At 40.5% G+C, this 23739-nt stretch overlaps 2 protein-coding genes across 5 annotated transcripts; one reads left to right on the forward strand and one right to left on the reverse strand.

The window, feature by feature from the left end:
• Nucleotides 1–19: 19 nt before the first annotated feature.
• Nucleotides 20–16097, reverse strand: LOC109894253 (sex comb on midleg-like protein 4). 3 transcript variants are annotated; one of them, XM_020487586.2, is made up of 9 exons: nucleotides 8135–8296; nucleotides 7589–7823; nucleotides 6890–7113; nucleotides 4489–4618; nucleotides 4177–4377; nucleotides 3452–3610; nucleotides 2689–2907; nucleotides 2308–2453; nucleotides 20–1667 (listed from the first exon to the last, which is right to left on the reverse strand). In XM_020487586.2, the coding sequence occupies exons 3-9, from the start codon at nucleotides 7106–7108 to the stop codon at nucleotides 1542–1544; spliced, it is 1200 nt and encodes a 399-aa protein (XP_020343175.1). In that variant the 5' UTR covers nucleotides 7109–7113; nucleotides 7589–7823; nucleotides 8135–8296; the 3' UTR covers nucleotides 20–1541. The 3 variants fall into 3 exon arrangements, with proteins under 3 accessions (XP_020343175.1, XP_020343174.1, XP_020343176.1); XM_020487585.2 differs by lacking the exons at nucleotides 7589–7823; nucleotides 8135–8296 and adding an exon at nucleotides 15812–16097; XM_020487587.2 differs by lacking the exon at nucleotides 7589–7823 and having other exon boundaries at nucleotides 8135–8322.
• Nucleotides 15385–23738, forward strand: afg1la (AFG1 like ATPase a). Of its 2 annotated transcripts, none has more exons than XM_020487582.2 (13): nucleotides 15385–15559; nucleotides 16022–16230; nucleotides 16393–16444; nucleotides 16578–16679; nucleotides 16832–16962; nucleotides 17219–17318; nucleotides 17427–17485; nucleotides 17794–17876; nucleotides 18072–18142; nucleotides 18339–18439; nucleotides 19473–19613; nucleotides 19994–20101; nucleotides 21363–23738. In XM_020487582.2, the coding sequence occupies exons 1-13, from the start codon at nucleotides 15433–15435 to the stop codon at nucleotides 21495–21497; spliced, it is 1419 nt and encodes a 472-aa protein (XP_020343171.1). In that variant the 5' UTR covers nucleotides 15385–15432; the 3' UTR covers nucleotides 21498–23738. The 2 variants fall into 2 exon arrangements, with proteins under 2 accessions (XP_020343171.1, XP_031684428.1); XM_031828568.1 differs by having other exon boundaries at nucleotides 15423–15559; nucleotides 20234–23738.
• Nucleotide 23739: the final 1 nt, after the last annotated feature.

A 23739-nucleotide genomic window follows, 5' to 3' on the forward strand; every position in this document is an offset into this window, starting at 1 on the left:
AGCAGAAACATCTGAATTAACATATGATTGTGTCACCATGTGGACACATTTGGTAACGTTTAATTCTTATTTTTCCATGAATCCTAAGCTTCATTTCATTCCGTAAATTGGTTGATATCACAAAGAAAGATGCTCCTCAAACCATACCTTGTCCCCTTAATATTTTCTTAATTTAATACTTAGGATACACAGCCAGGTTAAATACACACATTTGAGTGTTTTCCATTTAAAACTCACAACACAAAAGCAAACATGAGATATTCAATACATTGAGAATTTCTTTAGCACCAGTACAAGTAAACTCATCCATACATTGGTCATTCTCTGACTTACAGTACATCTTTCCAACATGATTTTCAAAATAAAAGACATCGTCCCAGCTTGATTTGACTTGGCATGGCTAACATGTAATCATATACAGCAGCATTCACATACACTGGTTACTAAAATGTACACATACTGCCAAACTGGCACACACAAGCAATGCTATATGGCCTCATAACCCAATACTGTAGGTCCTTCGACATTTTTCCCGGTGAGTGTTGTCATCCCTTATGCTCCAAATCTGTTTCAACAATGATAACATAGTAAAACATTTATATAGTAAATATCCACACAATCAAGTTTCAATGAATTTGTGAGGTGTCTTGGCGATGATAATTATTTGACAATCTGGTATATTCAACTAGAAATGGCTCATTGTCATGTATTTGAGCGCAAACATGTTTTTTTGACAATTCTATCAAAATAGTATGTAAAACAATATGCAAAGTCATTTGTATTTCTGCACTGAGTTTAGTTGACATTATTTTGTGTAAAAAAACAACAGTTTAATAATGTTTAACATGGGCTTAAATTCCTGTTTCTAATCACATGCTTCACAATATGAGTTTACATTGATGTGTATAGAACTTGAAAAACCATTATGTGGAACTGTGTCTGTAGCTTCAACCCTATGACACATTCAAATAAACTTTTGTGAGGGTATAGAATCAAAACAATATGGGACAATTTTTATCTGTTTATCACACATTTGTGAGGCCTTAACTACGTTTTTAGAAGACCAAGTATAAATAATAGTTTATCTAAAATAATTCACATTTCTCAACAGATCATAAATGTGTCTTGCTATATGCTTTGGGCACATTATAAACTCATTTATGGGACAACTGTATCCTCAAAGTAATATAGTCTACTTTTCCCAATATTGTCTGCCAGTGTATCAGTTATGCATTCCAGAATTTGCATATTGTGTCATCTGTATAAACCAAAAAGTTATTTCAACATCAAAACTAGAATATCCCAAAACGTTGTATTCTGTCAGAATACATTTTTTTCATTAGCTACATAGCATCTGAAAATGCTAAATAATTAGTAAAATATAGCATCCCAAATGGCACCCTATTTCCTATATAGTGTACTACTTTTGACCAGGACCCTTAGTGCTCTGGTCAAAAGTAGTGCACTATATAAAGGTGCCAGTTGGGAGGCATCCACAAAGTTGGGTCCCACAGATTGATGAAGTGAAAAAATGTTCAGATTCAGAACTTGTTTTGTTTTAGTTTGTCGATGTGATAGCAGAGCTTCAGGGCTGGCCCCAGCTTCAGTCCTAGGTACTTCATGATCATCTCACTCTTTAGAAGTAACAACGCGTTGCCGTCTATCTCCTGTGGGAAAGAAAGTCAGGTTATATCTCCACAAGTAAACTAATCATACATGTGTATCAGTGTTGTTTACTGAATTGACTGAATTAAAATAGAAGTGACCCAAATCCTGGTTAGTATTTCACAAAACATCACATCCAGATATAATCACTGTTGCAGATCCATTCACTGGACACAGATGTCAGTTCAACATCTATGTTTGATTTACATTTGGTTAAGTTGTCAACTAACGTGAATTCAACGTGAAATCAACCAAAAAAAGTCACCATGTCATTGGATTTAGGTTGCAAGTTGGTAGCATTTTTTTTTAATCCCTTAAACTGATGACTTGTTGCTAATCCAAACACTTTTCCACGTTGATTTAATGTCAGCACATTTTTTGCAGTTGTTGAAATGACGTGGAAACAATGTTTATTCAACCAGGTTTTGCCCAGTGGGCAGGCCTCAATTTCATTGAGATTTTCTGTGATTCCTCTCACCCCGTCTCCTCGCCTCCTTCTCAACTATATTGGAGGAGAAGGTCCAAGGTTCCTCTGTTCCTCCCCCCTGACCGTCTCATCCAAGGCGTTTTGAGAAGGTGAGGAGAGAGGATGCAAGGTATCAAAATATTCATTAATTAAGAGTGAGCACAGGGGTAGCCTACATGCTTCCTGAATATGTCCACATGAGGGCCCAGGGAATGGGGGTCAGCGTCTCTGATGAACCACACCACGTCCTCTACACTCCAGGTGGAAGGGTCCTTACTGGGGGGAACCTTGGACTCCTGGGAGTCCTGAGATGGATTGTACGCTGGATGAGAAAAGAGACAGATAGGTACAGAATACAGATTTCACTACGGGTCTATTTTACCTGGTTACGGCATTGTGATTATAGCAAGAAACAAACTTTCCCAAAATCCCCAGGTTTTCCAGAAAACCCAGTTGAAAGATCGCTGGAATCAGAAGGGAATAAGCAGGAAAACCTGGTAATTTTGGGAAAATTAACAGAATTTTGCAACTCTAGTCTCCACTCTCCAGTCTCTTACCTATCCTGTTACCTTCCAGGAAAGTATTTGGACTAGACGTCTGTCTACACATGCCCATGGGGGAGGAGCTGTTGGGGAATTGCTGCGAGGAGCGAAACCCATAGGACGGTTTGGATGAGTAGGAGGAGCTTATGGCACTAAAGGCGGAGTCACCTGGGTCCATTGAGTAGCGTTTGTCTGACGGGTCCAGAAGGTACTCCTCTGGCATGGAGGTTTCAGCTGTGAAATGGATGGAAAGAAATGACATTAGTAAAAAAATATTTGCGATACTTTGAATCACTTTTGGATAGAAGCTGAAGTCTTTGAAATATGTATTTGAAATGCCGTTCTGTGCTTTAATTGTCCAATCCGAAGCAACAAACGCACATGTTTGGGGAATTGAGCCTAGGATATTTCTGGGGGACATGGGAGTGTTCTAGGTAGTCTTCTGGCATGGAGGTCTCAGCTGTTTGGGTAGGAATACAGGGATTTTGATAATGGATTACTAGGGATTACACAAGTAAAACACCAAATGATGTGTATTTCACAAATTGTCATTCTGTGCTTCCATGTGCAATCTGAAGCAATATAGTATAATATTTGGGGAACTGAGCCCACTATATTTCAGAGGGACATTTTTTCAGAGGCTCTTGTTAAGTTACAGGACTGTGTTTTCTAAGAAGTAATGTACAATACATCACATCTGCACTCCTGCCTACATAATTGCCCCTTGTAGGATAAATTAAGTAATTTGAATGTAATTGAATAAACAACAGTACATTACCCTCTGATTGGTAGGAGGCATTATGCTGGGTGATTGGTTGGTCGCTGAAGAGGTTTTCACAGTGTAAACTACGACAGAGCTTCTTGAGGAAGCGTAGCACGTAGCCGACGCTGTTGACCACAGGCAGACTCAGAAGGTGCTGCTTCCCATCGAAGGTGGCTGGAAATCAAAAGGAACACTTGATTAACCTAGAAACTTTGTTGATTTCCTATTGTAGTAAAGCTTGTTGCAATTAACCTTGCCCTAGGCGACACATCTCTACAGCCATGTCTCAAAGCAACAATCTCAAAGCAACAAATGTCACCCTATTCTAGAGCCTTATGGGCCCTGGTCAAAAGTATTGCTCTCTACACTGAGCATACAACACATTAAGGACTCCTGCTCGTTCCGTGACACAGACTGACCAGGTGAATCCTGGTGAAAGCTTTGCTCCCTTATTGATGTCACTTGTTAAATCCACTTCAGTCAGCGTAGACGAAGGGAATGAGACAGGTTAAAGAAGGATTTTTAAGCCTTGAGACAATTGAGACATGGATTGTTTATGTGTGTCATTCAGCGGGTGAATGGACATGAGACAGGAAGGATACCTCATGGTTATTAGATTATCAAATGAGTGTATGCCAATTTCTGTTATTTCCCTACGGGCTATTTCTACTAATGAAATAAATGAATATAAAACAGAAATCTCAGTTACACTACATACAATCTGTGGGTTTATGTTATACCTGATATTTTCTCTCCTCCGTAGCCCTGTGTGAGGAGAGTGAACACAGCTTTCTGCTGGAAGGCACTGTCGATGCACCCCTGGACAGCCTGCTGCAGCACCACGGAAGGCCTGTCAGGTCCAAAATGATCTGGGAGCTGCTGCAGCTTCTTCCTATCCAGGTTAGGACCCATGTTGGCTTGCTTGTTGATGTAGATACACACTGCAGGGAACACAAAGAGAGAGAGAGAGAGACACCCTTGTTACCCTGCTTGTTTATGTAGATAAACACTGCAGGGAACACAATAGGAAGGATCAAAAAGGTGTGGCCTACCTGTGAGCACCTGGGGCGTGGCAGAGTGGGGGATGGTCGCAGCATCCTGGGGGATGGAGCTCATGTCTGGTTCTGGGGTGCTGCTGGGAGGAGAGATGGCCAGGGGAGTCATCACCATCCTGGGCTTCAGCTGCAGGGAGACACAAGGCTAGGATCTCAATATCTACAGGGATATTTATACACAGTTTAAATGGATCACTTGTAAATAATGGCATTTTATTCCAGTTTTAGGTAGCAACAATAGTCTAAAATTATCCTGTATGGCTCAGTTGGTAGAGCATGTTGCTTCCACAGCAGGGTTGTGGGTTCGATTCCAGGGGCCGCCCATACATAAAATGTACGCACACATTACTAAGTAGCTTTGGATAAAAGGTCTTCTAAATGGCATATATTATTATTATTAGTAGTAGTACTATTATTATTAAAATATCATGGTTCGCAGTTTGCATTAGTTAACTGTCACGATCGTTGGAATGAATGGACCAAAGCGCAGCGTGATCTGGGTTCCACATCTTTTTATTACTAAGTGAAACTCACAGCAAAACAAAACAATAAACCTCAAACGAAACGTGAAGCTAACAATAGTGCTAACAGGCAACTATCCATAGACAATATCCCATAACCCACAGGTGGAAAAATGCAACATAGGTACGATCCCCAATTAGAGACAACGATTACCAGCTGCCTCTAATTGGGAATCATACACAAACCCCAACATAGAAAATAAACCTAAAACCCCACAGAAAATAAACCTAGAACCCCACATAGAAATAATAAACTAGACTAAAACCCCATGTCACGCACTGACCTACTCTACCATAGAAAATACAGGCTTTCTATGGTCAGGACGTGACATTAACACTCAACAGCAATCTTCATATTAATATACAGTCCAAGTCAAAAGTTTGGACACACCTACTCATTCAAGGGTTTTTCTTAATTTTACTCTTTTCTACATTGTAGAATAATAGTGAAGACATAAAAACTATGAAATAACACAAGGAATCATGTAGTAACCAAAAAAGTTTAAACAAATCAAAATATATTTTATATTTGAGATTCTTCAAATTAGCCACCCTTTGCCTTGATGACAGCTTTGCACACTCTTGGCATTCTCTCAACCAACTTCATGAGGAGGAATGCTTTTCCAATAGTCTTGAAGGAGGTTCCACATTTGCTGAGCACTTGTTGGCTGCTTTTCCTTCACTCTGCAGTCCAACTCATCCCAATTGGGTTGAGGTCAGGTGATTGTGGAGGCCAGGTCTTCTGATGCAGCACTCCATCACTCTCCTTGGTCAAATAGCCCTCACACAGCCTGGAGGTGTGTTTTGGGTCATTGTCATGTTGAAAAACAAATGAAAGCACAAACCAGATGGGATGGTGTATTGCTGCGGAATTCTGTGGTAAGCCATGCTGGTTAAGTGTGCCTTAAATTCTAAATAAATCACCAACAGTATCACCAGCAAAGCACTCCCACACCATCACACCTCCTCCTCCACGGTGGGAACTACACATGCGGAGATCATCCGTTCACCGACTCTGCGTCTCAAAAATTACACAGCGGTTGGAACCCAAAATCTTACATTTGGACTCATCAGACCATGCTGACTGTAGAAATGTCCACCAGAGCTGTTGCCAGAGGAATTAAATGGTCATTTCTCTATCATAAGCCGCCTCCAACATCGTGTTAGAGAATTTGGCACTATGTCGAACCATCCTCACAACCGCAGACCATGGGTATAGTGTCGTGTGGGTGAGCAGTTTGCTGATGTCAGCGTTGTGAACAGTGTGCCCCATGGTGGCGGTGGGGTTATGGTATGGGCAGGCATAAGCTACAGACAACGAACACATTTTTTGTGCATTCAAATTACAGAGTCCCTGAGGCCCATTGTGAGGCCCAGTTTTTAAAAAGGTTTCTGTGACCAACAGATACATATCTGTATTCCCAGTCAAGTGAAATCCATAGATTAGGGCCTAATTTATTTATTTCAATTGGCTGATTTCCTCATATGAACTGTAACATCTTTGAAATTGTTGCATGTTGCGTTTATATTTTTGTTCAGTGTAAATAAAATAACTTTTTATGAAATAATTCACAATATTCCCTATTCTTATTGCGACACTCACCAATCACTTAAACAATGCAGACATTTTTGCTAGGCATATACAGTGGCCAATCAGAATACTAATCAATTAAACAAACCTACCTCATGTTAAGTCTTTTTCAGACAAATATGATCCCCACTAAATATAAATGAAATGGGGTCTGTCTTGCTACATCATCATATGCATTTTTAAACACACTGCATCCCCATTGCCACCCCCCTTCCCCTCTCTTTCCCCCCATCCCATCCCATACCCTCCTCTTCTATTCCCCTCCCTTCCCATCCCTGACACTGACCTTGAAGCCAGGCTTTCTCCCCCTCTTCTTGGGAACTTTGAGAGGAGGAAGGGAATCAGGGTAGTGGGTTGGAAAATCCATCTTGCGATGAAGTGGGGGTCTCCCTCTCTTCCTGCCGGGAATCTTTCCTGGCTGGCTGGGGAGGAAGGAAGGAGACACTGCAGGCGACTGCATTTCACTGTTGTTGTCTGCTTTCTGTGCTGCTGCAAGTACACTCATTGGAGCTGCAGGGAGACATACAGGAAGGAGGGAAACACAAAGGGAGATACAATAATAATAATTTAAGACTGCATGGCTTGTAATCTAAACCACTGTTAGTGCACACGTCGTACATCAACATTGTTCTTTCATAGAATCAATCATCTCTTCACATATAACAAACATACACATGCTACATAAGAATCTATTTACATTGTGCCTCCATAATCCAGCTACTGAGGCGGATGTGGAAAAAAGATGCTGTCACATAACATTAACCACAACAACAGTAAACAGAAGAGCCTGCAAGACATTCTGCTGCAGGGCACTAATGCAGCCAGCTACAGAAAATTGAGTTGAACACTAAAAAAACAGACAACACAAAAGGCAACAATGCCTAAAGCAAGTTCCCCCTGATGGAACAGATCTACCACCCAATCCATCCTATCTTCATTGTGAGCCCCAACATTCTGTCTGCTTGTCTACCAGCGCCTCCGTTACCTGATCTCCTCTGATCTAGAACACTTGAGAAGCAAGCTCTTCCCTTCTTCGATCCCTGTTAGAGTCCAGATCCGCAGGAGAAGGTTCTATGCACAGCACACTCCCTCAGCAGGCTGTGAAAGCCATTTTGCCTCTAGCTGCTGTACTGTACGTGTTTCTCCCTGCTCCTTTCGTCTCTGCTGCTGCTGCTGCACGGCACACAGGCTGGCTGGCTGGCTGCAGACATCTCATTACACTAATGCATTCAGCAGTGGCAGAGGGAGGGAGGAATTGATTTCACTACACAGCTATGAACTACCATTACGATGACAGTGCTCACCCTAATCTTTAAAAAAGCAGCAGCCTCAAGTGCCATCCTACTGATGAAAAAATATATATACATACATGTCTCATATATACACAGCACAGAAGGCTATGCACACAGGCACTGCTAAATTATAACAGTGGTCAGACTATAGCAGTAGCATGCAGCATGCTTCATCCTTCCTTCATGCAGACAAAGACAATGAAAAATAGGAAGAGAAGACATAGCCAATATGCACACACCATCAGAAAGAATGAGGATTGGAGAGTATATCCCTTTTCAGTTGATCTCCTACTGAATCCTCCTCTGTTCTGTCTGTGTCTGAGTGTATTTGCCTGCTTCTAAATCTCTTGAACCGCAACGCAGAGTGGAATATCCAAGCAGGGCAGATTCCACTGTAATGGTGTGTGTGTGTGTGTGTGTGTGTGTGTCTGTGTCTCTGCCAGAAACGTTCTACTGTTGTCATGGCAACAAGCCTGTAACACCATGGTGGCTGTAACTCCCATGTTTTGCCGCTTGAGTCAGGCTCCCTCAAAACTGGGAGGATGAATAATGAGTACAGAAGACATCCTCAAACCAACCGCTAACTACAATAGGAAATTAATTAAGTATTGAGTGTGTGCATATACTACCGGTCCAAAGTTGGGACACACCTTCTCATTCAAGGGTTTTTCTTCATTTTTACTATTTTCTACATTGTAGAATAATGGTGAAGACATCAAAACTATGAAATAACACATGGAATCATGTAGTAACACATAAAAAGTCGAAATATATTTTATATTTGAAATTCTTCAAATAGTCACCTTTTGCCTTGGTAACAGCTTTGCAAACGTTTGGCATGCGGTAATATTTTCCTATCTTGAGAGTAAAAAAAACAAAAAACTATAGTAAGTGAATTAAAAAATGGAAAAAATCTATTTGTATTATCTTACTTTATATCGATTTAATCAAAAACTATACATCGTACTCCACAGTATGTCAAAGTGTAGGTCTATGTAAGTCGTCTAGGTGTAGCAGGTAAGGCGGAGTCAGGCGCAGGACACAGAGATGAGTAATTCACGTAACTTTACTCAAAACATAAAATATTCCAAGAAGGAAAATAATCAAGCTCACAAATACAGACCAACTTACAACGAACAAACACGCACAAAACCATGGGGAACCAGAGGGTTAAATAAGGAACATTTAATAATGGGAATGGAAACCAGGTGTGCACAATCAAGACAAAACAAATGGAAAATGAAAAGTGGATCGGTGGCGGCTAGAAAACCGGTGATGCCGAACGCCGCCCGAACAAGGAGAGGGACTAACTTCGGCGGAAGTTGTGACAGTCTAGGTCTTGAACTTCCAATGAGTGATATTATACGGCTCTACAATGGATGGTTAGTGGTGTTACGTTTGTTTGTGACCAAGTGGGATATTACTACATCTGGGAAAAATCCATTTGGAAGACCCTCCAACTGGTAATTACTAGTTAAATCAGCCATGAATCCCCTTGTGACACAGGGAATGGAAGCTTGTGGTGTGCAACAAGGAGGGGCAACTGAATGCAAGATTCACAAAAACAAATGAAATTGTTAAAATAAGTCTAGCCTGTCTATCTATGGGTAGGTAACAGGGTTGATGTTACGCTCATTTTCACCACAAAACACCAGAAAATGGCCAAAGTAGAACCAGCTCACCTACTTTTACACTATGTAAATGTGTAATGTTCAATGTTTCTTTTGAAATTGACCATATTAAAACAAGAGTTCAGTTCACGTAACAGGGTTGACCTTGAAATTATAGACAGATGTAAATGAATCACTAGACACATAAAATAAATAATAACCTTCATAAATTATTGATATTGATTATTGAATTCATTCATATTGACAATTAGAAGTATTGAATTCTCCATGTGGACTACACCAAAGGGCACTTCATTTCATATGAAAGTATTTTAAAATAAAAAAATTGTAAAAATGTCTACTTAACATATCAAAGGACACTCATTTTGTGGAACGACCCAGTTCTGACCGTTGGAATGTTCTCGTCAAGTTTGTTTGTTCATTTGTCATATGCACATGAAAGACATGTGGTCACTACATGACAAATACAGTACATTTGGAAAGCATTCAGAACCCTTGACTTTTCCACATTTGGTTACGTTACAGCCATATTCTAAAATGGATTAACATGTTTTTTTTTCTCCTCAATCTATACACAATAACCCATAATGACAAAGCAAAAACAGGTTTAGACAAAAATGTTTAAAAAACGAAATATCACGTTTACATAAGTATTAATACAATTTACTCAGTACTTTGTTGAAGCACCTTTGGCAGCGATTACAGCCCCTAGTCTTCTTGGGTATGATGCTACAAGTTTGGCACACCTGTATTTGGGAAGTTACTCCCATTCTCCTCTGCAGATCCTCTCAAGCTCGGTCAGGTTGGATGGGTAGCATTGCTGCAGAGCTATTTTCAGGTCTCTCCAGAGATGTTCAATCATATCAAATCCAACTTTATTTGTCAGTCGCTCCGAATACAACAAGTGTAGACTTTACCGCGAAATGCTTACTTACAAGCCCTTAACCAACAGTGCAGTTCAAGAAGAGTTAAGAAAATATTTACCAAGTTGACTAAAATAAAAAGTAACACCATAAGAATAACGAGGCTATATACAGGGGGCACTGGTACGGGGTACAGGTTAGTTGAGATCATTTGTACAAGTAGGTGAGGGTGAAGTGACTATGCGTAGATAATAAACAGCGAGTAGCAGCAGTGTACAAAAAGGGAGGAGAGGGGGGGGTCAAAGCAAATTGTCCAGTGGCGGTTTTATTAATTGTTCAGCAGTCTTATGGCTTGGGGGTAGAAGCTGTTGAGGAGCCTTAGACGGTCCTAGACTTGGCCCTCCGGTACCGCTTGCCATGCGGTACCAGAGAAAACAGTCTGTGACTTGGGTGACTGGAGTCTCTGACAATTTTATGGGCTTTCCTCTGACACCGCCTATTGTATAGGTCCTCGATGGCAGGAAGTTTGGCAGTACTGGGCCGTTCGCACTACCCTCTGTAGCGCCATACGGTCAGATGCCGAGCAGTTGCCATACCAGGCGCTAATACAACCGGTCAGGATGCTCTCGATGGTGCAGCTGTAGAGCCTTTTGAGGATCTGGGGACCCATGCCAAATCTTTTCAGTCTCCTGAGGGGGAAAAGGTTTTGTCATGCCCTCTTCACAACTGTCTTGGTATGTTTGGACCATGATAGTTCGTTGGTGATGTGGACACCAAGGAACTTGGAACTCTCGACACGCTCCACTACAGCCCTGTCGATGTTAGTGGGGGCCTGTTCGGCCCGCCTTTTCCTGTAAAGTCCTGTGTAGTCCACGATCAGCTCCTTTGTCTTGCTCACATTGAGGTCGGATGTTGTCCTGGCACCACACTGCCAGTTCTCTGACCACCTCCCTATAGGCCGTCTCATCGTTGTTGGTGATCAGGCCTACCACTGTTGTGTCGTCAGCAAACTTAATGATGGTGTTGGAGTCGTGTTTTGCCACGCAGTCATGCGTCAACAGGGAATACAGGAGGAGACTAAGTACACACCCCTGAGGGGCCCCAGTGTTAAGGATCAGCGTGGCAGACGTGTTGTTGCCTACTCTTACCACCTGGGTTGGCCCGTCAGGAAGTCCAGGATCCGGTTGCAGAGGGAGGTGTTTAGTCCCAGAGTCCTCAGCTTAGTGATGAGCTTTGAGGGCACTATGGTGTTGAACGCTGAGCTGTAGTCAATGAACAGGTCGACCGATTATGATTTTTCAACGCCGATACCAATACCGATTATTGGAGGACCAAAAAACCCGATACCGATTAATCAGATAATTTCTAGATATTTGTAATAATGACAATTATAACAATACTGAATGAACACTTTTATTTTAACTTAATATAACACATAAATCAAATCAATTTAGTCTCAAATAAATAATGAAACATGTTCAATTTGGTTTAAATAATGCAAAAACAGTGTTGGAGAAGAAAGTAAAAGTGCAATATGTGCCATGTAAAAAAGCTGGTCAAATCCAGAAACTATCATTTCGAAAACAAAAGGTTTATTATTCTTTAAGTGAAATACGGAACCGTTCCGTATTTTATTGAACGGGTGGCAACCCTAAGTCTAAATATTGCTGTTACATTGCACAACCTTCAATGTTATGTCATAATTACGTAAAATTATGGCAAATTAATTATGGTCTTTGTTAGGAAGAAATGGTCTTCACAAAGTTCACAGCGAGCCAGGTGGCCAAAACTGCTGTATATACCCTGACATGAATGTGCTTAAGCAGGAATCAGGATGATAGAATTATGGTCAGATTTGCCAAATGGAGGTTGCGGAGAGCTTTGTATGCATCTCTGTGTGTGGAGTAAAGGTGGTCAAGGAATTTTTTTTCTCTGGTTGCACATGTGACATGCTGGTAAAAATGTGGTAAAACTGATTTAAGTTTGCCTGCATTAATGTCCTCGGCCACTAGGAGCGCTGCGTCTGAGTGAGCCTTTTCTTCTTTGCTTATGGCCTTATAGAGTTGGTTGAGAGCGGTCTTAGTGCCAGCTTCGTTCTGTGGTGGTAAAAAGATGGCTACGAATAATATAACTGAGAACTCTCTTGGTAGATAGTGTGGTCTACAGCTTATCAAAAGGTACTCTACCTCAGGCGAGCAATACCTCGAGACTTCTTTAATATTATACATCGCACGCCAGCTGTTATTGACAAATAGACACACACCCCCACCCTTCGTCTTACCAGAGGTAGCGTCTCTGTTCTGCCGGTGCATGGAAAATCCCGCTAGGTCTATATTGTCCGTATCATCGTTCAGCCACGTCTCGGTGTAATATAAGATGTTAGTTTTTGATGTCCCATTGGTAGGATCATCTTAAAACGTAGGTCATCAATTTTATTTTCCAATGATTGCACGTTCGCAAGAAGAACAGATGGCAATGGGAGTTTACTAGCTCGCCTACTGATTCTCAGAAGGCTGCCTGATCTGCGGCTCCTTTTCCTGCGTCTTTTCTTCACGCAAAAGGCGGTGGCGGTCTTTTCTTCACGCAAAAGGCCACGCATCTGGGCATATTCCAGTGAGAATGTAAAACGTCAGCCATGTTCTTTGTCGCCATCAGGTTCAAGTCCGGTCTCTGACTGGGACACTCGAGGACATTCAGAGACTTATCCCGAAGCCACTTCTGCGTTGTCTTGGCTGTGTGCTTAGGGTGATTGTCCTGTTGGAAGTTGAAACTTGGCCCCAGTCTGAAGTCCTGAGCAGTTTTTCATCAAGGATCTCTCTGTACTTTGCTCCGTTCATTTTTCCCTCGATCCTGGCTAGTCTCCCAGTCCCTACCGCTGAAAGACATCCCCACAGCATGATGCTGCTACCACCATGCTGCACCGTAGGGATGGTACCAGGTTTCTTCCAGACGTGACGCTTGGCATTCAGGCCAAAGAGTTCAGTCTTGGTTTCATCAGACCTGAGAATCTTATGTATCATGGTCTGAGAGTCCTTAGGTGCCTTTTGGCAAACTCCAAGGGGGCTGTCATGTGCCTTTTACTGAGGAGTGGCATGCTGGAGTGGCATGGTGGAGTGCTGCTGAGATGGTTGTCCTTCTGGAAGGTTCTCCCATCTTCACAGAGAAACTCTGGAGTTCTGTCAGAGTGACCATCGGGTTCTTGGTCACCTCCCTGATCAAGGCCCTTCTCCCACGATTGCTCAGTTTGGCCGCCGGCCAAACTACGGGATGGGTGTCCCTAAACCTGGACAGTTGTTGCTAACGTGTGCTAATGTGGCTAGAATGACGTTGTATACAGCTATCATTCCGGGACATAGACATGTCTAATATGTTCAATTAACAGTAGCTATTACAGTGAAAAAATAGCATTCTATTGTTTGAGGAGTGCACAACAACAACCAAAATTATCACAGCAACTGGATTGATACATTCACCTCTGAAGGTAAATAATGTACTTACATTCAGTAATCTTGCTTTGATTTGTCATCCTAAGGGTCCCAGAGATAAAATATAGCATCATTTTGTTTGATAAAATCAATTGTGATGTTCAAATGCGGGAACTGGGGTCTACAGTTTGACCCCACCGCTGTCTCTGGATCCACACCCACCCCGCCCGGCCATCTAGATGTGTGAAAGTTAGTGTATAAGCTAATGATCCATCATGTATGACATTCCTGGGAGTGTGTAAACTTTTTAATACCATAGCATTTTTGTATGTTATCTATAGTTATGTACTTGACAATGTATTAATTGACCAATTCGGCACATTTGGGCAAACTCGGGGCAGACTTGATACAAAATATTGTGTAGTAATGTAATTATTCAACTGAAAGTATGGCCTTTCTCTTGCATTTCAAAGATGAAAAAAAAAAAAAAAAGTTTATATTATCTTTTAACAGATCTAATGTGTTATATTATCCTACATTAATTTCACAATTACACACACTTCAAATGGTTTCCTTTCAAATAGTATCAATAATTTGATGTCCTTGCTTCAGGTCCTGAGCTACAGGCAGTTGTATTTGGGTATGTCATTTTTGGTGGAAATTGAATTTTTTTGTTATTGAACGTCATTCTAAAACAAACTCAAGACTTATTTTGTCTGCTGCTTTTGAAAGCTGCACAACAACTGAAGTCTGGGCTACAGTTGATTGATTGACTAGCTAACTTTGACTAGCTACGTTCAGTTCATGTCCTTTCCATTCCTGACAAAGGTTTGTAAGTATAAAAATATTTGTAACTGAGTAAAGGGAGACGTAAAGTAAGAATTTAATGTGTAAATGTTAATTCATAGTCGTAACATAGGGTTTGTACATTTACAGATCTAATTTAATGGTTACGTTTCATGTTTCACCCATGGCTTTTCTTACGATTTTAACCATTTAGGTATGGACTTTCTTACGATCCTAACAATACATACGTTCAACCTTTTGGCAGCTATCTGGCTCCAAATACATTCAGCCTCTTGCAAATTGAAGGAAAATTATGAAACATTGAGAGAAGAAAGATAAATTGTATTTAAAAAAAATCAAATTAATTGGTACATTTTTTGGGGAATCCTGGCTTACCTTGGCAACCGTGAATACACATCACTGGATGCTATGCTACTGGCCTCATATCATGAATATGCATAAATATCCATCTGGAGACATCTCAAAGTTAGTGTTTTTTCTCAAAGTTGCCGTGATATCACGAGTCCTACTTATATCAGTACACTCGTAGCAACTTTAAGCATTACAAAATGATATTCTATCAAATAAACCTCATGTGATAAAATAAGCAATTCATTTTTGTTTTTGACCAAATTCGACACTCGTTGATTTCTCTCTTTCAAACTCTTTGCTTAGTGGACGAAACAACGAAAAGAGTGCCACCTGCCGGAGGAGGGACACATATTTTCCGCCGAGTTGGGCCTCTCTCTTCTACTACTGCCCTCTCCTGACGCACTTCAGAATCGTTTTGTGCATTTCCGCCTTGTTCAATAAAGTTGGAATTGAAGCCAAAATGGCGACGTGCATGTTGTCGTCAAAGATGTCGCCCTTGGTGTCACCCATCATTAGATTTCTACTGAAAGATCAGTACTATTCATCGAAAACGATATGTAACGGTGTGACTAACATTTCCAGACGAGGTGAGAATATTATTTTGGTGAGGCAAGAGCTAGATTGACTGCTGTGTGTTGTTCAAAATGAGTACTGACAGTTAGTTAGCATAGCTAACTTTTTCTAAACCGCTAGTGTCAGCTGTCAAACTTAATTATATTCATGACCTGTCTAGTTAGACTAGATAGCGAATTATCTAGCAACCTATGCGTCAATCGGCCATTATTATAATGGCATTTTTAGATAGCTACTTACATTGTTACGGTGCTTACACAACTTACCTTTAGAGACGAAGGAATATCGAATCGCTGACTGAACCTTTTGGCTTTGGACAGTTTGCTCGCTAAATGAATAACGTTACGTTTCTGCTCTTAGCACGTTAACCAATAACCGCCACAGGTGGTCTCGCAAATTATTTAACTAGTTCTAGTACTAATACAGCTTCAGGATGTACCGATAATTCCGATTCCGTGATCTTTTCTACTGCTCAGGCTATTCGACGGATGCTCTCCCCCAGCCGGCTGCAGAAGACAGCAATGCTGCCGCAGCGTACAGCGGACCACTGGAGCACTACAACAGTCTGGTCAGGGATGAGTCGCTGCAAGAGGACCCACATCAAAAAGCCGTGGTTCAGACCTTGGATAAAATGCACAAAACCCTAAGAGGTTACAACAACCAGCCTACGTCCCTCTTCTCGAAGGTAATCTGATTTCTATGCATGTTCTTACTGATGTCAATAATACATTATTTGATTTTTACCACTGTCAAAACACATTAAATAAAGTATAGACTATAATCTATAGTTAACCCTATATTCACACAGACTCACAATACATTGAACACTGTCTATTTTATTTTACAGTTTTTCTCTAAGCCAAAGCCCCCAAAAGGGTACTACATCTATGGAGATGTTGGTAAGTAGTAGCTCTATAACATCCATCTTTGTGCTGCCACTTTAGCATTACATTTATGATATTTCCCTTTTTGACTACATTGCACATTTGAAACAATGAATTATCATTCTGTTTTTCTCTGTTTTATTTATAGGCACAGGGAAAACGATGGTTATGGACATGTTCTACTCCTACGTGGAGACAGAGAAGAAAAAGAGGGTCCATTTCCACGGCTTCATGTTAGATGTACATAATAGTAGGTTAAGTTGTGTCGCTAAATGGCGATTTGACATGACTTATCGATCATACTTAATGTCAATAATGAATTGAGCAATAGATTCAGATTGATTGAACTGAGATCTATGAGAGAGTCGACTCAATCTTTGTTCTTTTACTTACTGTATTTAGGGATACATCGCCTTAAAAAGAGCCTGCCAAAAAGGAAAGCTGGGAGGATGGCTAAAGTCTATGACCCGATTGCACCAATAGCAGAGGAGATCAGTGAAGAGGCCTGTCTGTTATGCTTTGATGAGTTTCAGGTGAGGTCTGGGGGATATTCCTCTTACTGATCACTTGTAACTACTGTTATACCTTCATGTTATAATTGTACAAAATCATCTGAATAGTATTAGCTAATGTATGGATGTGATAATGAGGAATCCTGTTTTAGCCAAACGCCTGTTTTAGAGTTGGACTAATAAAGTTACATTCTATGCATGGTTCCCAGTTTTGGATGCATGAAAATATAACAGGATAGAACAATATGAGTGAATTGGTTCTAAATTCATTCCACAGGTGACAGACATTGCAGATGCCATGATTCTGAAACAGCTCTTTGAAAACCTCTTTAAGAATGGGGTTGTTGTCGTGGCCACGTCCAACCGGCCCCCAGAGGGCAAGTAGAATATTACATCACAAAACAAATACCTTGTTGAGCTGCGTTCAGCACAATCCATAGAGGACAATCTATACTGATCTAACCAGACCTATTCCTCTCTTCTAGATTTGTACAAGAACGGACTACAGAGGGTCAACTTTGTGCCATTTATTGCTGTGTTGAAGGTAAATAAGAAATACATTTCTGATTTATTTTGTATATAAGACATGTATTCACCTGTATTTTAGTCAATGCCACTCTGACATGGCTCATCCTAATATTTATATATTCCTTAATCCTATTCTTTTACTTTTTTTGTGTGTATTGATGTGAATTGTTAGATACTACTGCACTGTTGGAGCCAGGAACACAAGCATTTTGCTACACCTGCCATAACATTTGCTAAATATGTGTATGTGACCAATAAAATGTGATTTGATTTGAAAACATACAGGCAAGGTTTGTCTTACGGTAGTCTGCCTCTTTCATGCAGAACTATTGCCAAGAGCTTCGTCTGGATTCTGGGATAGACTACCGCAGAAGAAACAGACCCTCAGCTGGGAAACTGTACTTCCTGTAAGAACTGCATGGTGCAAACCATGGATACAGCAATGAGGCATTTCAATACTCAAATTACTAGGTTATATTTGGCAGTATTTATTTTAATATGGAACTCTTTCTTTCAAGCCAATTTGTGTTTGATCAGTATAGTTTCATGTTTTAAATAATGTGGTTCATCATATTTTGCTATGTTAACCTTTTTCGACACAGCTCAAGGGAACCTTGTGTTGAGGCAATACTGGACAAGATGTTTGACGAGCTGGCCTTCAAACAGAACGACAGTAAGATGCTCATGTTGTCATTGAGTGTAGATAAAGAGGGATCGGTGGAGCGGTCTATAATTATAGGTGCATGATATGAACATAACATTCTGTATTAATGGTATACTTAATAATATATTGAGCCTCATTGTGTTCCATCATGTTGAGTTTATTACTTGTAATTTAGCTGAACCAGATGTTCATTTTCTTTCTCTAGTAACACGGCCAAGGACTCTGAAACTGCTAGCCAGGGAGGTCAGTCTTATGAAAACCTGTGGGACCATAGCAGACTGTACCTTCGAGGAGCTGTGTGATAGAGTAAGTGACCACAGCAGACTGTATGTTTGACTGTACGTCCTGTGTTACTTAGTTGGTAAGAGTTGTTGGTTCAATTCCCACAGGGATCACATAGGCATACTAAATACAGTGAGCTCCAACAGTATTGGGACACGTGATGTTATTGCTCTGTACTACTATGATGTTAAAGTGCAGAATGTCAGATTTAATTTGAGGGTATTTAAATAAAAAAAAATCAATCTCAGGTCAAACATTTAGAAATTACCACACTTTTTTTTTAACCCAGATTATTTTGTGCCCAATAGAAATGAATGGTCAATTATGTATTGTCATTTTGGAGACACTTTTATTGTAAATAAGAGTATAATATGTTTCTAAACACTTCTACATTAATCTGAATGCTACCATTATTACGGATAGTCCTGAATTAATTGTGAATAATGATGAGCGAGACAGTTAGATGCACAAATATCATACCCCCCCCCTAACTTTCTCACTCATTATTTACAATTTAATTTAGGACTATCTGTAATCATGGTAGCATCCACATTCATGTAGAAGTGTTTAGAAACATGTTCTTATTTCCAGTAAAAGTGACTCAAATGACACTACATTTATGTACCATTCATTTCTATTGAGCACAAAATAGTCAAACACAACCAAAACAAACAGCAAATGCATCCAACAAGTTTGTAGAGTCACAAGCTTGATGCAACCATTGTGTGCTAAGAAGATTGGACCAAATATTAAACTTTTGAGTACTTCGATACATGTAATACTTTCAATACTTTTGGTTCCATAGAATGGGGAGAGTAAATGAAGTGCTGTAGTTTCTAAACGGGTCACCCGATAGAGATGTAAATACCCTCAAATTAAAGCTGACAGTCTGCACTTTATCCTCGTAGTCATTGTATCATTTCAAGTCCAAAGTGCTGGAGTACAGAGCCAAAACAACAAAACATATCACTGTCCCAATACCTTCGGAACTCACTGTATGTATGCACTCCCTGTACTGTAAGGGGCATACTTATACATTATGTGTTTTGTATTCTAGCCATTGGGTGCCAGTGACTACTTGGAGATTTCCAGGCAGTTTGATACTGTATTCATCAGGAACATTCCCCTGCTCACTATGAACAAGAAGACTCAAGCGAGACGCTTGATCACGCTTATAGATGCCTTCTATGAACACAAGGTAACATTACAAACCATTTAGTTTTAATTTATGTTATTTATTTGCACCTAATAAGAAACCAAATCAACAAGCATAATCATACAGGGAGGTTGAAACAGAGGGCTTTATTTCTAAGCTCGAGGCTGGATCATTTTAATATAGTATGGTTTATAAGGAAACTTTGTCTTTGCGCCATAATTGTTGTAACACATTGTGATTGTTTTTTGAGACTATCCTTTGATATGAGTGTGGTTTTTATATGTACCGCTGAGGTTGTTTGATTAGCATTGTTGGATGCACTTTTTTTTTTGAGTTGCTAAAAACTAGCCTGGTCCCAGATTTAGGACCAGGCTTGATGAGAACAACCAGTGTCAGTAAATGTCTCATCCTGGGTCCCCCAGGTACGAGTGGTGATTCTGGCCGATCACCCTCTGGATGACATCTTTGTACACGACGGAGATCACGAACACCACCATCATGAACTCATGGATGATCTCAACCTAAAAAAGGTACAAATTGCAGCCAAATACTCCCAACATTATTTTCTTGATCTCTAACTTAGGTAGAGAGTATATGACCTACAATATACTGAGTGTACGAAGCATAAGGATATTGAGTTACACCCCATTTTTTTACCTCAGAACAGCCTCAATTTGTTGGGGCAAGGTGTTGAAAGCCTTCGACAAGGATGCTGGCCCATGTTGACTCCAATGCTTCCCACAGTTGTCAAGTTGGCTGGAGGTCCTTTGGGTGGTGGACCATTCTTGATACACACAGGAAACTGTTGAGCATCAAAAACCCAGCAGAGTTGCAGTTCTTGACACACACAAACTGGTGCGCCGGGCACCTACTACCATACCCCGTTCAAAGACACTCAAGTCTTGAAATCCATGTTTCAATTGTCTCAAGGCTTAACAATCCTTCTTTAACCTGTCTTCTCCCCTTCATCTACACCAGGGGTCTCCTAAAAGGTTAATCGCAGCCCACCTTTAAGTAGCTCGCCAAACAATTCTGAAAGTATATGCGATTTTCAAGTACTCCACCGTAAACGGTTATTAACAAATATCATTTGTATCTATTATTTGTTATTTTCAAACTTTCCAATTAAATGAGCAGTAGCAATACAGAATCATCACTCTACTGGTGCCTTAGAAGGCATATTCTTTTACTCACTAGATGCACAATTTAGGGGGAATTTCTTCCAGTCTTCCAGAACAAAGATAGAACATTCTATTTTGTTGTTTCTCTATGAACAATTGTAATTTTGAGAGTGACAGACAAAAAAAATACAACTGAGAACATAATTTGGGAAAATAAAAATCACAGATTTTATAGGGTCCCCTTAGTGGTTTATTAACCATTTAGTTTACCAGGTATATTGACAGTACATAGTGCACTACTTTCTCTGGTACACTAAAGACACTGGAGAAGAGAATAATGTGCTTATTTGAAAGCTAGAAAAGTATCTTGCGACATGTTTTATAAAAAAAAAAGTAGTTAATCATGCTAGAAATGTTTGGAGCCCCCTGATCTATACCGATTTGAAGTGGATTTAACAGGTGACATCAGTAAGGGATCATAGCTTTCACCTGGTCATGGAAAGAGCAGATGTTCCCAATGTTTTGTACACTATGACCTTCTGTTTGTTGACTTCTCAGCTTCTCTCCAAAACTGCTTTGTTCTCAGGCTTTAGGAAAATACCAAACACTCTCACTAATGGTGTTTTTCTATTGAATGCATTTACACCCTCATGTGTTGTTCCTGGATCAGGATGCAGCCAGTGAGTTGTCTATCTTCAGTGGAGCAGAGGAGATCTTTGCCTTCCAAAGGACAGTGTCTCGCCTCACTGAGATGCAGACTGAAGAGTACTGGCTGGAAGGGGACAGGAGCACCATCACCACGTAGCTGTACAGTACCCCTCACCAACCCTCTAAACCCTTCACTACCTGCAAGGACAGTGAAAACCACCTCACCAGTACAGACTATCAGTTAATTTGACGGGATCAGTTTGAGCGTGCTGAGGCGCAGAATCACCAATCATGATCACATATAATAAGCGTGATTTGAAAATCAGTGATTCTACGCCGTTCGACTGCAAAGTAGTCCGTCTCAAACATGCACATACACTACCACGAGGGACTCCAAACAATGGAATATATTTATTATACTAAGAAAGTATGACTTCAAGCCTTTATGATTTTACTTTGCCATTGCACTTTACAAACTGACCATATTGTGCAGAACATTTTAAGTTAAACCTTTATCTGTGGATTTTATTCTATACTGTACACATACAGTAGATAGGGTATATTGTGTGAATGGCTTTTGCAAAAAAGTTCAATGAAATCCACTTCTAAAAATGGAACTACTGGTTCAAGGTACATTTGTTATTGTATTGATATCTTATCATGAAAAGGATTGTCTATTTGAATAAGTGATGTACTGTATTATTTTATTGAGACGATCATAGAGAGTGATGACTACAGTATGGTTCATATGGATGTATGTAAGGCTGCTTGTCTCTGATGTTGAAAGCAACATCCTGCCTTCATGGTTTTTAAGTTTTATTTAGCAAACAGAAATTACTGTAACCTGAGTGCCAGCCTATGCTGTGCTGCCATGCCACCTCTTTGTCACTCGTTGTCAAGTCAAATAATTGGAGTGGGAAAGAGTACAAACATCTAGGATCAGGCTAGGAAACACAGATTACTGGGCACAATTGTGTAGTTTGACATGACATACACTTTATGACCAAAAGTATGTGGACATCTGCTCGTCAAACATCTCATTCCTAAATCATGGGAATTAATATGGAGTTGGTCCTCCCCTTTGATGCTTTAACAGCCTCCACTCTTCTGGGAAGGCTTTCCACTAGATGTTGGAACATTGCTGAAGGGACTTGCTTCCATTCAGCCGCAAGAGCATTAGTGAGGTCGGCACTGATGTTGGGCGATTAGCCCTAGCTCGCAGTTGGCGTTCCAATTCATGCCAAAGGTTTTAGATGGGGTTGAGGTAAGGGCTCTTTGCAGGCTAGTCAAGTTCTTCCACACCGATCTTGAACAAATTATTTATGTATGGAACTCGCTTTATGCACAGGGGCATTGTCATGCTGAAACAGGAAAGGGCCTTCACATAACTGTTACCACAAAGTTGGAAGCACAGAAGCATCTAGAATGCTGTAGCGTTAAGATTTCCCTTCACTGGAACAAAGACCTAGCCCAAACCATGAAAAACAGCCCCTGACCATTATTCCTCCTCCACCAAACTTTACCGTTGGGGCTATAGATTCGGGCAGGTAGCGTTCTCCTGGCATCCGCCAAACCCAGATTAGTTCGTCGGACTGCCAGATGGTGAAGTGTGATTCATCACTCCAGAATGCGTTTCCACTGGCAGCGAGCTTTAAGCTACTCCAGCCGACGATGATCTTAGGCTTGTGTTCATGAAGCCCCTGACTAACAGTTATTGTGCTGACTTTGCGTCCAGAGGCAGTTTAGAACTCGGTAGAGTGTTGCAACCAGGACAGATTCACTTCAGCACCCGGCAGTCCCGTTCAAATTGTTTTTTGGCCTACCACTTTGCGGCTCAGCCGTTGTTGCTCCTAGACGTTTCCACTTCACAATAACAGGTATTGTAGATATTTGATAGAGTAGTGGCCCGAAGGAACACTTCATGTATTGTGTAAAGTCTTATGAAATGTCATGTAATATTTAAAATTGCGTATGACCTCTGGAAGAGTATGGGGATCCTTAATAAATACAAACAGCACTTATAGTTGACCGGGGCAGAAATGTGAAAAACTGACTTTTTGGAAAGGTGGCATTCTATCTGCTACGTTGAAAGTCACTGAGCTCTTCAGTAAGGCTGTTCTATTGCCAATGTTTGTCTATGGAGATTGCATGGCTGTGTGCCCGATTTTATACACCTGTCAGCAACGGGTGTGGCTGAAATTGCCGAATCCACTAATTTGGACATACTTTTCTATACAGTATATATAGTGATATATATATATCTTTACTGTGTAGTACCATGTGTAATTTTGCCTTCCATGATTATAATAGTATTATAATTATTATTTGAAATACTAAGTAAGTACCTTTTGTAATTATGCATAATTATTGTATTAAATGTCTTGGTATGTTGCCTTTAC

The sequence above is a fragment of the Oncorhynchus kisutch genome, linkage group LG7 (genome assembly GCF_002021735.2).
Source record: "Oncorhynchus kisutch isolate 150728-3 linkage group LG7, Okis_V2, whole genome shotgun sequence".
Taxonomy (NCBI): Eukaryota; Metazoa; Chordata; class Actinopteri; order Salmoniformes; family Salmonidae; genus Oncorhynchus; species Oncorhynchus kisutch.

Coding starts and splice junctions, on each gene's coding strand:
- afg1la (XM_031828568.1), top strand. CDS start 15,433: ATGGCGACGTGCATGTTGTCGTCAAAGATGTCGCCCTTGGTGTCACCC. Junction 16,231..16,392: donor CTACGTCCCTCTTCTCGAAG/GTAATCTGATTT, acceptor TTTATTTTACAG/TTTTTCTCTAAGCCAAAGCC. Junction 17,486..17,793: donor CATTTATTGCTGTGTTGAAG/GTAAATAAGAAA, acceptor TCTTTCATGCAG/AACTATTGCCAAGAGCTTCG.
- LOC109894253 (XM_020487585.2), bottom strand. CDS start 7,108: ATGAGTGTACTTGCAGCAGCACAGAAAGCAGACAACAACAGTGAAATG. Junction 4,378..4,488: donor CACGCCCCAGGTGCTCACAG/GTAGGCCACACC, acceptor TGTTCCCTGCAG/TGTGTATCTACATCAACAAG. Junction 3,611..4,176: donor CGGAGGAGAGAAAATATCAG/GTATAACATAAA, acceptor TTTGATTTCCAG/CCACCTTCGATGGGAAGCAG.